Below are 13873 nucleotides of genomic sequence, written 5' to 3' on the forward strand. Positions count from 1 at the left end.
TATACTATAATGTTGCGGAGGGAGTGATTTTCAGATCTGCCACTGATCCCTCCACAAACCCTGGGTGTGTGTTTGAGCCCAGGTCTTCCTACAACCCGGGGTGTGGGTCTTTCTTGCTGTGGAGGATCCTCTCTAGCTGTATTAGACCTCTGCACACCCTGAGTTGATAAACAGCACAAGTACTGTGTTTAAGTGGGAAAAAGAACTAGTCAACAGTGAGACTTGGTGCTCCCTCACATTCCGGGCCAATGGCTCTGCTCACAGAAGAACCTGCAGTATTTGCCCACAGACTGAGGCTTTGGGGTTGGGATCTGTTTTCTTTCCCAATGTAGATGTTAGAATTGCCTTCTTGGTTGGTGGTTTCTGTTTAATTGGTGTCCTTTTGCCGGTACCCTGAAAAAGAGCAGAAAACTATAGCCATCTGGCAAGAGAGACTGAGGAGAAATTAGACTTTGTCCCCCTCCACCCTCTACACACACACACACACACACACACACACACAGTGACACAAATACCTATTTGAGCCGTTGGTTATTTTCTCTCAAAGGCTGGAGCCAACCACACAGAATAAAGAAGAGAACTGGAGGAGCAGATCTCTTAAGGAAGAAGACAGATTCCGTTCTGTCAGGTTCCTCTGAGTGTGTGTAAGTGCGAGTCAGAGGAGAGAGAGAAAGGAGAGAGGAAAAGGCAGAGGGAGAGAGGGGGAGAGGGGATCTGTTGCAGGCAGGGGAAGGCGTGACCTGAATGGAGAATGCCAGCCAATTCCAGAGACACACAGGGACCTCAGAACAAAGATAAGGCATCGCTGACACCACACCAAGGATCAGCTCACAGACAAGTCAGGCCGGGAGGACCAAGGCCAGGCAGCCAGGAGCACCCAAGGCAGGAAAATGAGGTAAGTGCCACGGCAGGAGTGGGCACGGGTGTTCCTGCAGGGACCAGGTGTCAAGTAGCCATGAAGGGTCTGACCTTGTCTTTCGGTAGACTTACCTGTGTGTCCTGCGGGTGGTACAGGGGGGTTATCACCGATCCTTAAGGGCTCTGAGAAGGGAGATGAGGTCTGGGTGCCTTCCCAGGGACTCCGGAGACATGCAACTTGTTTCAAGAGACTTTGTGCAAATCTTGCCCCAATACTGCTGAGGCTCACATTTCTCTTCTGCCAGCATAGGGTGCTGCCTGCTGGCAAATGCGACTTTCCTCCTGTTGCCCACAGGCTGATTTTTTGTTTTCTTCCTCTGCAAAGAGCATTGGTTTATCTCTCCCAATACTTTGTGAGTTAGATATGTGTTTGTGTGTTTATTTGTTCTGACCGGAAAAAAAACCAGCTTCCCACAGCTCAGCTCTGGCTTCTTAAACCTTCAGAAGTTGGCCAGTTAAAATTTTTATTTAGAAAACTAAAAACCTGTCCTTGTTTTACAGTTCCCTATAAATTTCTGCATTTCTCACTGAAATCAGAGGCAGCTGGTGGCATGAATCAGGCTATCAGTTGCACCAAATGGCTCTTAAAGGGATACCACAATTTGTTTTAAAAAAGAGACTTTAGAGTTCTGAAACTAGGACTTTAAATTCTAACATTTTTTTATGCTCTTCAATATTTTCTATTCCTCAGCCTACTCTTAGAGTTATTTGATCCTTCTTACCAGACATTCCTTGTTAACTTTTCCTCTGCAAGTCTCAAAACCCTACCACCATAATTACTTTTACTACTTATAAATGTTAATGCTGTTAAAAATACCAAAAAAGAAAAAAAGGAAAAAGGAAAAAGAGAAAACTCTGCAGATATGCTAAGTCCCTAAATGCCTCTTTTCCCATTAATTTCTCCTCAATTGAAAAAGGGATTCTATTTGTTTCTCTTCTGCAAAGTCGCCTAGCAACTTTCCTGGGTCAGGGGTCAATGAGGGGCTTTAGACTGTTAACTCTTTGAACTCAGATTACCTGTGATTCAGAGAGATAATCAGATCTTGAAGGTTAATTCAATCATTCGGTTCTTTTTTAAATCCATTATAATTTTAAACCTGCCATCTAACTTCATTTTTTTTCCTCCTAAAAGAGATGAGAGTTATACCATCTACACTTAATGACAATTAGATCGATCTGTCACTATTCGAATCTCACCTTACCAAATGCCCCAGCCATACCACACTACATAGCTGATTAACAGTTCTGTATCTTGGCATTTATCATTCCTTAGTCCAGAACAGTCCTCCCCCTTATTTTCTACTTGGGGGACCTGATTGTTCCAGCGGGCTCAAACATCACCTTCTCTTCCCTGGCCAGCATCCCCAAAGTGAGCATCCTCTCCTTCGTGTTGTCTCTGTCATTTGGGGCCTGTCCTTAGGGGATACATCTCTTCTTGTCTTTGTAATACTTCCTTGTTTAAATGTCCACTTCCTCTTCCAAGACTGAATGTTTCTTAAGGTACAGTATCTACATCTTGTTCATCTTTGCATGCACAGCACCTAGCATGATGTCTGTTTCCTATTAGGTATTCAATAAATATTAACTGAATTGAATTCAGCTGTTGAATAGCAAAAGTATTGGAAAATGCTCCACTAGAAGTCTTTAAAGGGTCTTGCCTCACATAGAACAGCAGTTCAGAATTTGCAAAACAATTTTATAGGCATTGTCTCATCTAGTCTTCAGATTTTGGATAAGGTAAGGATTGATGGAGAAGTGAGGATGAAAGCAGTTAACTTGCCCAAAGATACACTGATGTTTTTTGAAAAGGCTCAGACATAAACCTGGTTCTTTGGGCTCCAAGTCCAGGATTTTTTCTACTATATTCCACCAGACTCTCAACCAAGTGTATCTTTCTATGCTGGCAGCTCTCGATCCTACCTGCATATTACAATCATGTGTAGTGCTTTAAAAATTGCCAATGACTAGACCTCACTCCAGACCAATTAAACTAGAATCTTTTGGGGAAGCGTATGAGTATCTTTCTCTCTTTCTTTCTTTTCTCTCTCTCTCTTTTTTTTTTAATTTTCACATAAAGCCATGGAGTTTTGAATTATTTTTCACAGGATTAATTGCTTTGGCCAGATGCCTGGGCATGATATGGGCAGGGACCCAGCCTCCTCTGTGAGCTTTTGTTATTCCCTACTTCTGTTGATGCTAATTCACCATATGGTATTGGGCATGACATGTCATCTCTTGGGGTATTCTTTTCATCATCTGTCAAATAAGGATGTTGCCAAAGGGATCTATATAGTCCCTTTCAACTCTTCTACTCAAAAACAGTCTGGGTGTAGTGTAAGTTGAAATGAGGGGAATAAATGGAAAGGATAGAAAGTGCTACTCATTCCACAACCATTGATATATGCAGGCATTTTTATGCATTTCTGATAGCCTGCTCCTATAGTAGAGCTCATGAAATCCCAGCTTTATACAATACTTTTGACATTTCAAGCAAATGTAGCAAAACTTTTTTGATTAGTTGGAGAATAGATAGCAGGTGTCAGGAATTGTACAGACGGTGCCTGGTGTATAAGAAGCCAAAAAATTCAGAGAGTGTGATGGGGAATGAAAGCCGCCACTTGCATTCTTTGATTTGCAGCCCCTAAAGCAAGCAAGCATATGCTTAAGCCCATTATGTGCAAGGAGATATTTGTTTCATATGTTTGATGGTTTTGAGATGCAAACAAAACAGAATAGAAAGCTTCACAGGACTTCCTCCCACGTTGACGCTGACAGGTTGCCTACCACACATGGTCCTGGGCCTCCTAGGGCTGTCAGCAGCCAGCCCTTGACAGACCCACATTAGGAGGCTCAGAGTCTCCTCCATGTGGTCTGGAAAAAGCAGACATGAAGAAAGTTAACCTTTCAGCCTTGCATAATCTGGATGTCGCTATTGCAGGAAAGTCCAGTTTGGGAGCCAAAGCATACTCCTAACCCCTCCCTGCTTTTCGGGAAGCATCATGATGGAGTAATCACAACTAATGTTTGCCTAGGGCCAGACAGTTAACAAAGTACTTTCTAATCCTCCTTTACTCTGAAAACAGCCCTGTGGGAAGCCATCGTTATCACCACTGAATGGATGAAGAAACTGAAACCTTATATGCTTCCCCACAGTGGGTCAGATAAATGAAGTCAAAGCCTGGACTTGAACCTAGTTCTTCTCTTCTGAGGCAGCATTGAACCAGAGCTTCCCGCCCTGCTGACAATGGTACATTTCCTCACTTGAAAGTGGGACTGCGTAGGCCCTGCAAGTGAGAGTTTCTGAACTCAGCTTTCCTGTAAATTCACTGGCGAGCTTGGATTTATGCCTTCCTTTCTCTCTGCCTCTGAGGCCCTCCCTCCAAAATTGATTTAAAAAAATATTGACCCTGCCAATTGGTTTAAAACATTTTGTTTCTCTAGTTTCATCTCATATGTTGCTATTTGTAAGAGCCTTGGAAAAATTTAAATTACTTTATTTTTTTCTTTTTATTGAAAAAATAGTATAGGTCCTTCTAGACAAATCTGAACATTTCATATACACAAAAACAAAATTAAAAACACCCATATTCCCACTTCAGTGATAACCACTATTAAAACCCTGGTGATATCCTTCTAGAACTTTTGCACTTATCTATTTATTTACCTTTTATACCAATATTATATGAGACAGCTAATCTATATATATAGTTACCTTTTTGTGTTTACACACTCAAAAGTTCATGTGTATCCATATATACACATATATGCATTTGTTCACTTGGGAGGGAGGGTTGGGGACAAACAGCTTCCTGATTAGCTATAACTATTAATCTGAAGATGCTGGTTTAACTTCCCAGCATTGACTTTTGGGACTATATAATACTCTGGCTCCATTTTCATTCATTCAGTCAGTCAATGAGTCAGTCAGTCATAATCTATTATATACCAGCCTTTATACTAGGTCCTTCGTATACATCATCTTGAATGCTCATATGAGTCCTATAATTAGAGATTATACTCCCCATTTTACATATTGAGGAAACTGGAGCTTAGAGAGACTAATTACTCAAGATTTCACAACCAGTAAATAGAAGAAATGGGATTCGAACCCAAATACATCTAACTTCATGTGTTGTACTTCTAAAGCAGTATAGTGTGATATATGCTCTAACGGAAGCATATACTACAGGGAGCTGTAGAATGAAGGATACTGCATAGCCTGGGAAGCTTTGAGCTGGATGGTGGAGGAGAAATAAGACAAGTAGGTAAGAAATGAGCAGGGAATGTGTAATGAGGCAGAGGTATGGATGGGAATGGCATTCTCCCAGGATGACATGCCAGAGCACAGCCGGCACTGAGATGGACAGGAAGATCAGTACTAGATCAGAAAGGGCTCACCAGCCATTCTGGGAGCAGATGTTTTACTCCGCAGGCACAGGGAAGCAGCACGATCACATCTGTTTTAGAAAATCAACTTTGGTGGAAGCTTGCTGAATGGTATAATGGGGGCAGGGAGATCACTTAGGATGCAATAACAATAGGCCAGATAAAAACATTTAAATTAATTGACTAGAGAAAAACAGATGGATTTCTAAAATGTAGGAAGCAGAATAAATAGGACTTACGGAAGATGTTGATGAGCCAGGTTTGGGACATTTGAGTTCAAAGTCCTTGGGTCTTGCAGTGGGGGAAGTCTATTAGATGTCTATCATAGTGTATATTGACCATTAGGTTTTTGACCAGCCTTGGACGTTCTGCCTCTTTATTGAATCAGCTACTTTAGGCATATTCTATGAGTTTTATTGAATTTTTCTTGTCCCTTCTGCAACCCTTTAAACAGTCTATTATTTCTGATTCCTACAGCTGGAAATAAGTTGTAGGGGTTTAGTCCTTTTATAAGAACACTTACCAAGAGGGGAAAAAATGTATTTTACTCATCCTTTCTTAATTCAAAATTTTTATATCTGATCGATTTCATTAAATTTGTTTAAGAGATGGCAAATCTCATCATTGAGTATAAATCTCACCCCAATACTACCATGTTACTATTACCTTTTAGAAACTGAAGCAAGCATTTACAACTTTTAAATGAAGCTGAGCTGAAGAAATGACATCAACTTTTATTTAATTATGAAATTTACATTTTCAACAGAAAAATGATATGTGTCAGACTCTCAAATGTGGGACTTTCTGGGAAAGTTTAATACTATTATCACATCTTCAAAAAAGCACAACTGGAAGAAACCTTAGAAATCAGTAAGTTAATGTCTTCCTGTATCACAGACTGGGTAAGCAAGGCCCGAGAGGAAAAGTAATAACAGCAAGTTAGTGACAGAGACATACTGAGAACTTGGTCTTCTGGCTGCTGATTTAATTAAATAGTGAGGACCTATAGTGTGTCTGTGAATGTTAAGTAGATCCATTTATGTGTTTCAGGTGGCTCCTTCTCTATCACACTCTGTGCTTCTCCCTGATGAAGGCTTTGGCCCACACTGTGGAGCTTAACAATATGTTTGGTCAGATCCAGTCACCTGGCTATCCAGACTCCTACCCAAGTGATTCGAAAGTGACTTGGAATATCACTGTCCCAGAGGGATTTCGGATCAAGCTATACTTCATGCACTTCAACTTGGAATCCTCCTACCTTTGTGAATATGACTATGTGAAGGTGAGACTCTTGAGGTTTCCTAATTGGGCCAGGATCTCTACTGGAGAATCTGTGAGAGTTAGAGAAGCCTAGATGAATTAGATACTGTGCTTACTCTCCCAGGGTGACAGTCCAGTAAGAGAGACACACAAGGTTACAACATAATGAATGAAGGTATGGGAGATATGCTAGATACAGGCTGTGTATATAAACCTAGAAAGGACCGTGAGGGAAACTGAGGCTGGCAAAGTGTAATTGAGCCAAATACAACATCCCCTTTTTCTCTCTGTTCTCAAAGTCTTTAATATTTCCATTAACCTCTGCTCCAAGGTCACTTTCAATTTAAAAAAAAAGGAGAAAAGGGCAGAGACCCCAAAGTAGCATTAATCAGACTGAGATACAGCCAAAAGTATGTCCAAACTTAAGGCATTAGAAAACATTGTTCAGTTCCCTAAGTAATGATCAAGTGTTTGGGAAGTGTAGGGTATGGAGTAGTAGACAGTAGGAGCTGAGCTTGGAAAGTTACATTGGGGAGAGATTCTGAAGGGCTTTGAATGTGATGCTAAGGAGTTTGGATTGTATCAGCAAAGAGTACAGGCAAGAGTAGGGATTATATCAGAGATGGATGTAAAAAACATGGAAGAGAAGCAGGAAATTATTATATCAACACAGTATTCCCTGGAATTTAGAGAGAACTCACAAACAGTGCCATAGATGGGAAGTTATTCTTTAAAAGTGGAGCTGAAAAGGTTGAAGTATTTCTCTCCTTTTTTTTTTTTTTTTAATTTAAGTAAGAAAATAGTGTTGGAGTCTTTCTGAGAGACCAAGTTTATTAAGATTGTATCTGGTTCAAAAAATATGAGAACCTACTTTCTAAACTTTCTCTGGCTTCTGGGAATAGGTTCTCATCAAACCACTATGGGGTAGACTTTGCATATTTTTAGTATTATTGTAGTCTCATTTTTCCACAGTCAGTAATTCAATAAGAATTAACCTTGTATTAACCAGGTTGTTTGATCAATAGCAAAGTAGTGCATTTACTAGGTAGTTGTACACTTATAATCTCATTCCATTTTTAAACAATCGTATGAGACACATACTACTATCCCATTTTACAGGCCAAGAAACAAACCCTAGAAGGTAAAGCAACCCATCCAAGATTGTATAGCTAGTAAGTAGTGAATCAAGGTTCCCCATCCATGTCTTGTGACTTTCAATCCTATGCTTTTTGGCTACATAAGCTGTGTTCCACTGAGCCCCGAGAGTCTTCAGGGGCTTATAAGAAAAGTAGAGGATGGGGAGGCCTGGTAAGTGGGGCTGTGAACCCCTAACCTGCATAAACTCATTTTAATTGTTGGGTGTTGCTTACTATTTATGTTGGATCTGCATTAAATATCTCATTTGCAATAAAGTTTCTATGACTAAAAACTTTCCCAAATTGAGGTTCCATGGCAGAGTTTTTCAATTTCGGCACTAGTGACATTTTGAGCCAGATAATTCTTTGCTGAGGAAAGCTGTTTCAATAATTATAGGATTTTTAGCAGCATCCCAGGCTTCTACTCACTAGATGCCAATAGCACTTCCCCTCCCGCTGTGACAACCAAATAATGATTTCAGAAGTTGCCAATGTCCCCAGAGGGACAAAATCTCCCCCTTTGAGAACCACTGCTCTATGGGATGCTGCCCTTCTTTGACTGTTTTGTGTTAGAGACTATGAGAATTTATGAATACAAAAGACCTAGTCCCTTACTAAGAAAAATAAACTTAGAAAAATAGCCATTGCACAAGACAGAAAAGGTTAACGGTAATAAAAGACTGATAATAAAGAATGAAAAGGGATGGAACTGGTTCCTCTAAGGGATGATATGGATTGGTAACCTAGACTGACATCAAGTCTTTATAAATTCGTTAAAGATGGAGCCAACTTCTCAGAGTTACAAGGCCCAGCCAGAGGCTATTCACTGAGACCCTAGGTGTTCATCATCCTAAACTGAAATTTCTGACAAACAGGTCAGTTATGTCTTTCATGATATAATCTAGCCTCTGCCAGAACCAAACTCCAGGAGAAGGTGGATTATGGGTAGGTTAGAAGAATCCCCCAGCTCATTTCCCTAACTAATAATGCTGGTCATAAAACCATGGCATTCTTGAATATTTGGGTTGGAGAGTGAATTTAACCAGAAGGAAATGACCAAACATTGGCTTAATATGAGAGAAATTTCCATAGATTTAGACAAGTCTAAATGTGAATTTCCTAACAACTTTCTTCTCTACTCTCAAATGTGTCAACCACCTAGAAATTTTCTCAGTGAGAACACTTGCTTTCATTGGAAGCCTCATAACCAATGAGTAATGTACTGAGCAATTATTTCTCATGAGTTTTTCTCTTATTTAGACAGATGCCAAGTTTGACCTTGTTAGGACTCTTTTATCAAGATGATAATCACACAATAGAGGATTTAACTCATTCCTTTGCACACCCCCCCCAACTCTGCCAAAAAAAAAAAAAGATCAGTCTCCTGGCGAGGCAAATTAAGTTGCTGACATCAGCTGCATTTTATAGTGGAAAAAAATGACAAAGTATTTTTCAAGGGCCACAATAGAATCTGAAGATCAATTCTGACACTGAATTAAGGACACTGGAGTACATTTCTATCCAAAGCTTGGCCTTTCTGGTTGAAGAATGTTTGGGAAATTGGTTCATGTTTTCTATCCAGGGTGGCAAGACACCTCCCTGAAACCCCAAGGAGATGGACTAGACCGTTCGAAAGGGCAGCATGGTCTTGGGGCCTTGCCTGAGATTCAGGAAATGCCTGTTCTAGTCCCATATCTGCCATTAACTCCCATATGATCTGGCGTGGACAAGAAAGTCTTACAGCACTCTCTCTGCTCCAAAATTAGACTCATGACCTCTGGGCATAGCAAAGGAGCAGTCTGCTTGAGGCAATGCAGAGACCGAGCTGCCTACCTGAAGTGCCCTACAGTACTTGTATCTCTGATTCAGACACATTTTTCGAAAATCTTTGGAAGAAGTAATTAACATATTGGGCAAGGAGGGCAAGAGATATGTCTCCACTTGTGCTTTCCCAGCTGACTCCCTTCCAGAATGCCATCCCAGCATCGACATTAGCTTCCCTGCAGAGGTTGCAGCAGCCATGAGGCCTGAGCAGTCCTCCCTTTGCAGGATGCTGGGTGCTGGTCAGCTGACAACTGGAGCTCATCTGTGTCCGGCAGAGTTCTTCTCCTGGAGTCAAAAACTTGCAGAATGTCAGGCTACAAGGCCCTCTGGAGACTTATCTAGTCCCATACTGTTGCTGTTATTATTGTTTTTCAAATATTTTCTCCCCAATGAACATTTTCTTCTATCAAAATTCTATCAAGGCTCGATATAGAAAACCAAAATGGGGCTGCTCAGGGTAAAGGTGGCTCTGAAACTCACTCTGCTCACTCGCCCTCCTTAGTTACCCTGAATGTCACACCTTGCAGGAACTACAGCTTAACTATTACTTAATTTCACGTTGTACAGAAGAGGAGACTGAAGCTCGGAATTCAGAGACAAGACTAGTAGTCCGGCCTCTGAACTCCCAAACCCAGAAGCCTTCCACATATAGTTGAAACCCTTTCACCTTTTCTAATTGCCCCCTACCCTTTGCCCTTAGAATATGTGTATTTCCTGGCAAAAAATGAGAGGCAAGTGCTTCCCTTTCCATCTGAATAAAGCATGAGAATGCTATGCCACCCCCGGATAAGGCAACATCCCTCTTCAAAATTCTGGGGTCTTTTCATCTGGTCCATGAGGGGGTGAGATGAGATGATCCCTGAAGTCCCTTAAATTCCAGAATTCTAATCCTAATCTTTCTTGCCAGAACTTTCCAGATGACCCTACCAAACCCTCATTATCCTAGTTAGAATAATGCCAGAAACCGGTAATAATATGGTACAACAGCCACTTCTCAAAGTTCCACAGCCATAAGCATTCCAATAAGAGCCTACAGTCTGCTGGGGATGCCTTAGTGACATGTCATTTAAAGAAAACTTGTAAACATATCATGGCACTGCTGTCCTTTTCCAAGCAATTTTAAGTATCACTGATTTCCATTTGGTGGGATAACATCCCCCTTTTTGAGGCTTTTTCATTCTGTGACTAAATCCCCCTGGCAGACTTAGAAGTGTATTTAAAGGACCCTTCAGTTCACAAGAACCCTTTCTAGCCCAGGCCAAACCCACAGTCTACCCTTCCAGCCTGGCCCATCAGAGTGATGATGACCATACTGCTGACACTGCACAGCAGTAGCTTGAAGAAAAACAGAAACTCAAGGCTGTGGTCTGGATGCTCTCATTTTATGAAAATTCCTCTCTCTGGCCTGATTTCTTGTAGTCCTTGGTCTTTGAGGCACATGTACATCTAAATGGCAGCATCTGCTTCTTTGGAATGTGGCTACAATGTGTGGATTCTTGCAGTGCACAGATGAGGCATGTAAATCACAGCTGGTTAATATTGCAGACAAGGAGCAGAGCAAAGACGTTGGCCAGAGAGTTGGCAGGCTTGGATTCTTGTGGTCTTTCTCTACTAACTAGGTAGCCTTGGGCAAGTGACTACTTCTAAAGGGGACTCTGTTTTCTTCTTTCTCAGATACAGGGACATGAACCAGAAGGTCTCTAAGGCCAACCTAGCCCTAATATTCTATGCATCTAAGACCTCAGAAATCATGGTTCAACTCCACCACGATCATGACTGAAGCCCCGGGAAGGGCAATTCATTGGCCAGGGTCACACTGGGATCAAAATTTATATTGGTCTTTTCTTCTTTTCAAAAAATTAAGTGGCAGTGGAATCCTAGTTTATGGATGCTTAGATTTTTAAGTGTAATTTAATGTAAGTAAGTATAATGCAAGGCAAATATTGTCTATAGTCAAATTTACTCTATCTCATAAACATTGTGGAAAACTGTCTTTTTTTCTTAGAAATGCAACAAATTACAGCTCCATTGATTGAGTGTCAGATGAAGTGGTCAAGTTGGACTTAGAAAGGAACCCAGGAGCTATAGTTACTGAAAGAGGTATTTAGACCAGAACCACCAAGGAGACAGCAGATTTATCCATCCTATATTCAAGTTTACTCCATGACATCTTTTCATTAGAAAAAGAGACAATAAAAACCTTCATTCTCTTTTTATTCTCCCTCTCTCTTTTTCTCATTGAATGTGCATAGCTCTTTGGCATCTGTTAAATGCTACCAGCTGTCAGTCTCTCCCCTTCCAGTTAACCCTCTACATGTGTCCAGAGAGATTGTCTTAAAACATTACTTTGAGTGTGCAACTCTCAATACCTTGCAATGTCTCCCCACCATCTATGAAATGAAGTCAAGGAATCCAATTGAAAAATTACCATAAGGAGAGACCGCAACAGAGACAAGGCCCACTGAGATGAGTAACACAGTACCCACTCTCAAGGAACTCATGGTTTTATAGTGTGTTATGAGATGAGTATATAATTACTAAATTAAAGCTGGGCAAATAACACGAGGGATATGAGGCAGTATATAAGTTGAGGAGTGATCATTTCTGGGTGTTCAGGAAAGGCTTTGGAAATAGTTAATGTTTGAGATAAGTCTTGAAGAGTAAATAAGAATTTGATAATGCAATTCCCTAAGCTTCTCAATATCCCTAAGCATCAGTTTTGTCATGAGCACAAAAAAAATGTTTATAATGATATAATACTTTCCTCAAACGTTATAGGAAGGTTTAAATGAGATGACGGCTACAAGTGGAAACACTACTACAAAAGACAATCAAGCTCAGTGGTTCAGAGATCAGGCTTTAGAGCCAGTCAGGCCTGGGTTCAGGTCCTGCCTCCACCTTTTATTGTAAAATGGGAGTAATAATAATGCCTACCTCATGGGCTTTTTGTGAATGAGATAAATGCTTTAATGATATACATCCAACACATATGGAATTAGCATAATAAATACTATTGTAGAGGTAATGATGGCAACAGTGTGAGTAATAAAGTGCCTGCTGGTTTCAGTGGATGCTCAATGAAGGACAGTTTTCTCATTTACTCTAACTCGACCACTACGTGGCCATCTTTGACCTTGCTCATGTCGCTCAGTTTTTTCAAGCGATTTATGGAAAAGTATTTTGAAAGGGCTGATCAAATGCAGGAAAAGAAACTGAACACAAAGAACTTAAATGGATTTGTCTAAGTCTCCGTAGAAAGTCAGATCTCGATCCTGGTCTTCTTACTCCCACATAGTGATGTCATCTCTCCATTGGCCTTTCTAAGAACAAGTTTTATCCTGGAAACGACCTTGATATGTTTCCCGGCTCTGCATTACTCCTAAAGCAACACTGCCTGTCAGGGTAATTAAGTAAAATTTAGTAAAACGGAAAGAACTTGAGGGTCTCTGTGTTGCCTAGATTTTGTTAAAGAACTCTCTCCGTCACCCTGGTTTTGAGAGAAAAAAAATATTTTACAATAGTTGGAAATGGAATCTGAGCTATGAAGGATGGGAAATGCTCAATTTATCTGTTCGTGGTATACAAGTTCTAATGGTGAACTCAAGGTCATTCCACTAGACTGTCAGCTCCATGAGTTCAGGGCCCATGTCTATGTTTTTTTCCCAGCAGTAAGCACAGTCCTGGGGCAGAACAGGAAAAGGCACATGTCTACTGGTAGTGAGCATTAAGGAAAGTATTCTGGTCTAGAAATCAGCCACTGATTTCTGCTGAGAAGTTAGGCAAGTTACCTCTCTACTCCAGTCCTCAGTTTCCCCATCTGCCCATCTGCAAGAAAATTGAACTAGCTGGCTTCTGAAAGCCCTTCCAGTCCTGGCAGCCTGCAACTTTCAGGTCACTGCCCTAGGCCTCATCGGTCAGTCTGCATCCTGCCATATAATTGAGAGATAAATTCATCCCATGGCCCTGCTCCAAACTGACTCTTCTGACCCCTAGCCCCTAATTTTGTGCAGAGCTCTGTGTTTACTCAGAACATGCCCTCGACCTTCAGGCTGTGGCTGTGGCTGACACCGAACTGCAGCAGTTCTGCTAATTCTGTGGGGGTGGACAGGCCAGGCCTTGGCCCCTGAAGGAAAAGCGAAATGAGAAATGGATAAAGGTTTCTCATGAATTTTAATTATATTCCCTGGCGGAATTCTTTCATTCCATACATACCGAGTCCCAAACACCAACTCTAGCTGATTCAGAAGAATCAAGAAGTGAAAATGAGCTTCAGAAAAGTGTAAGAGAAAAAAAAAAAAAAAAGGCTTCTTTTATGCAGGAAGTGCAAACATCACAGGCTATGAGGTGAT

At 41.0% G+C, this 13873-nt stretch overlaps 1 protein-coding gene across 5 annotated transcripts in view; it reads left to right on the forward strand.

Annotated features, from left to right (window-relative positions):
- The first annotated feature begins 388 nt into the window (after nt 1–388).
- Nucleotides 389–13873, forward strand: part of MASP1 (mannan binding lectin serine peptidase 1) — a 65849-nt gene continuing 52364 nt past the window's right edge. For 2 of the 5 annotated variants that reach the window (XM_011381847.2, XM_023525902.1), the window contains exons 1-2: nt 389–895; nt 6355–6586. In XM_011381847.2, coding sequence (XP_011380149.1) covers nt 891–895; nt 6355–6586 — 237 coding nt within the window. In that variant the 5' untranslated portion in view covers nt 389–890. Of the gene's footprint in view, nt 896–5107; nt 5184–6343; nt 6587–13873 lie in introns of those variants that run through there. The other 3 variants (XM_023525883.1, XM_023525887.1, XM_011381854.1) reach the window with 3 other exon arrangements.

This window comes from Pteropus vampyrus, unplaced genomic scaffold (genome assembly GCF_000151845.1).
Source record: "Pteropus vampyrus isolate Shadow unplaced genomic scaffold, Pvam_2.0 Scaffold14, whole genome shotgun sequence".
In the NCBI taxonomy this organism is placed as follows: Eukaryota; Metazoa; Chordata; class Mammalia; order Chiroptera; family Pteropodidae; genus Pteropus; species Pteropus vampyrus.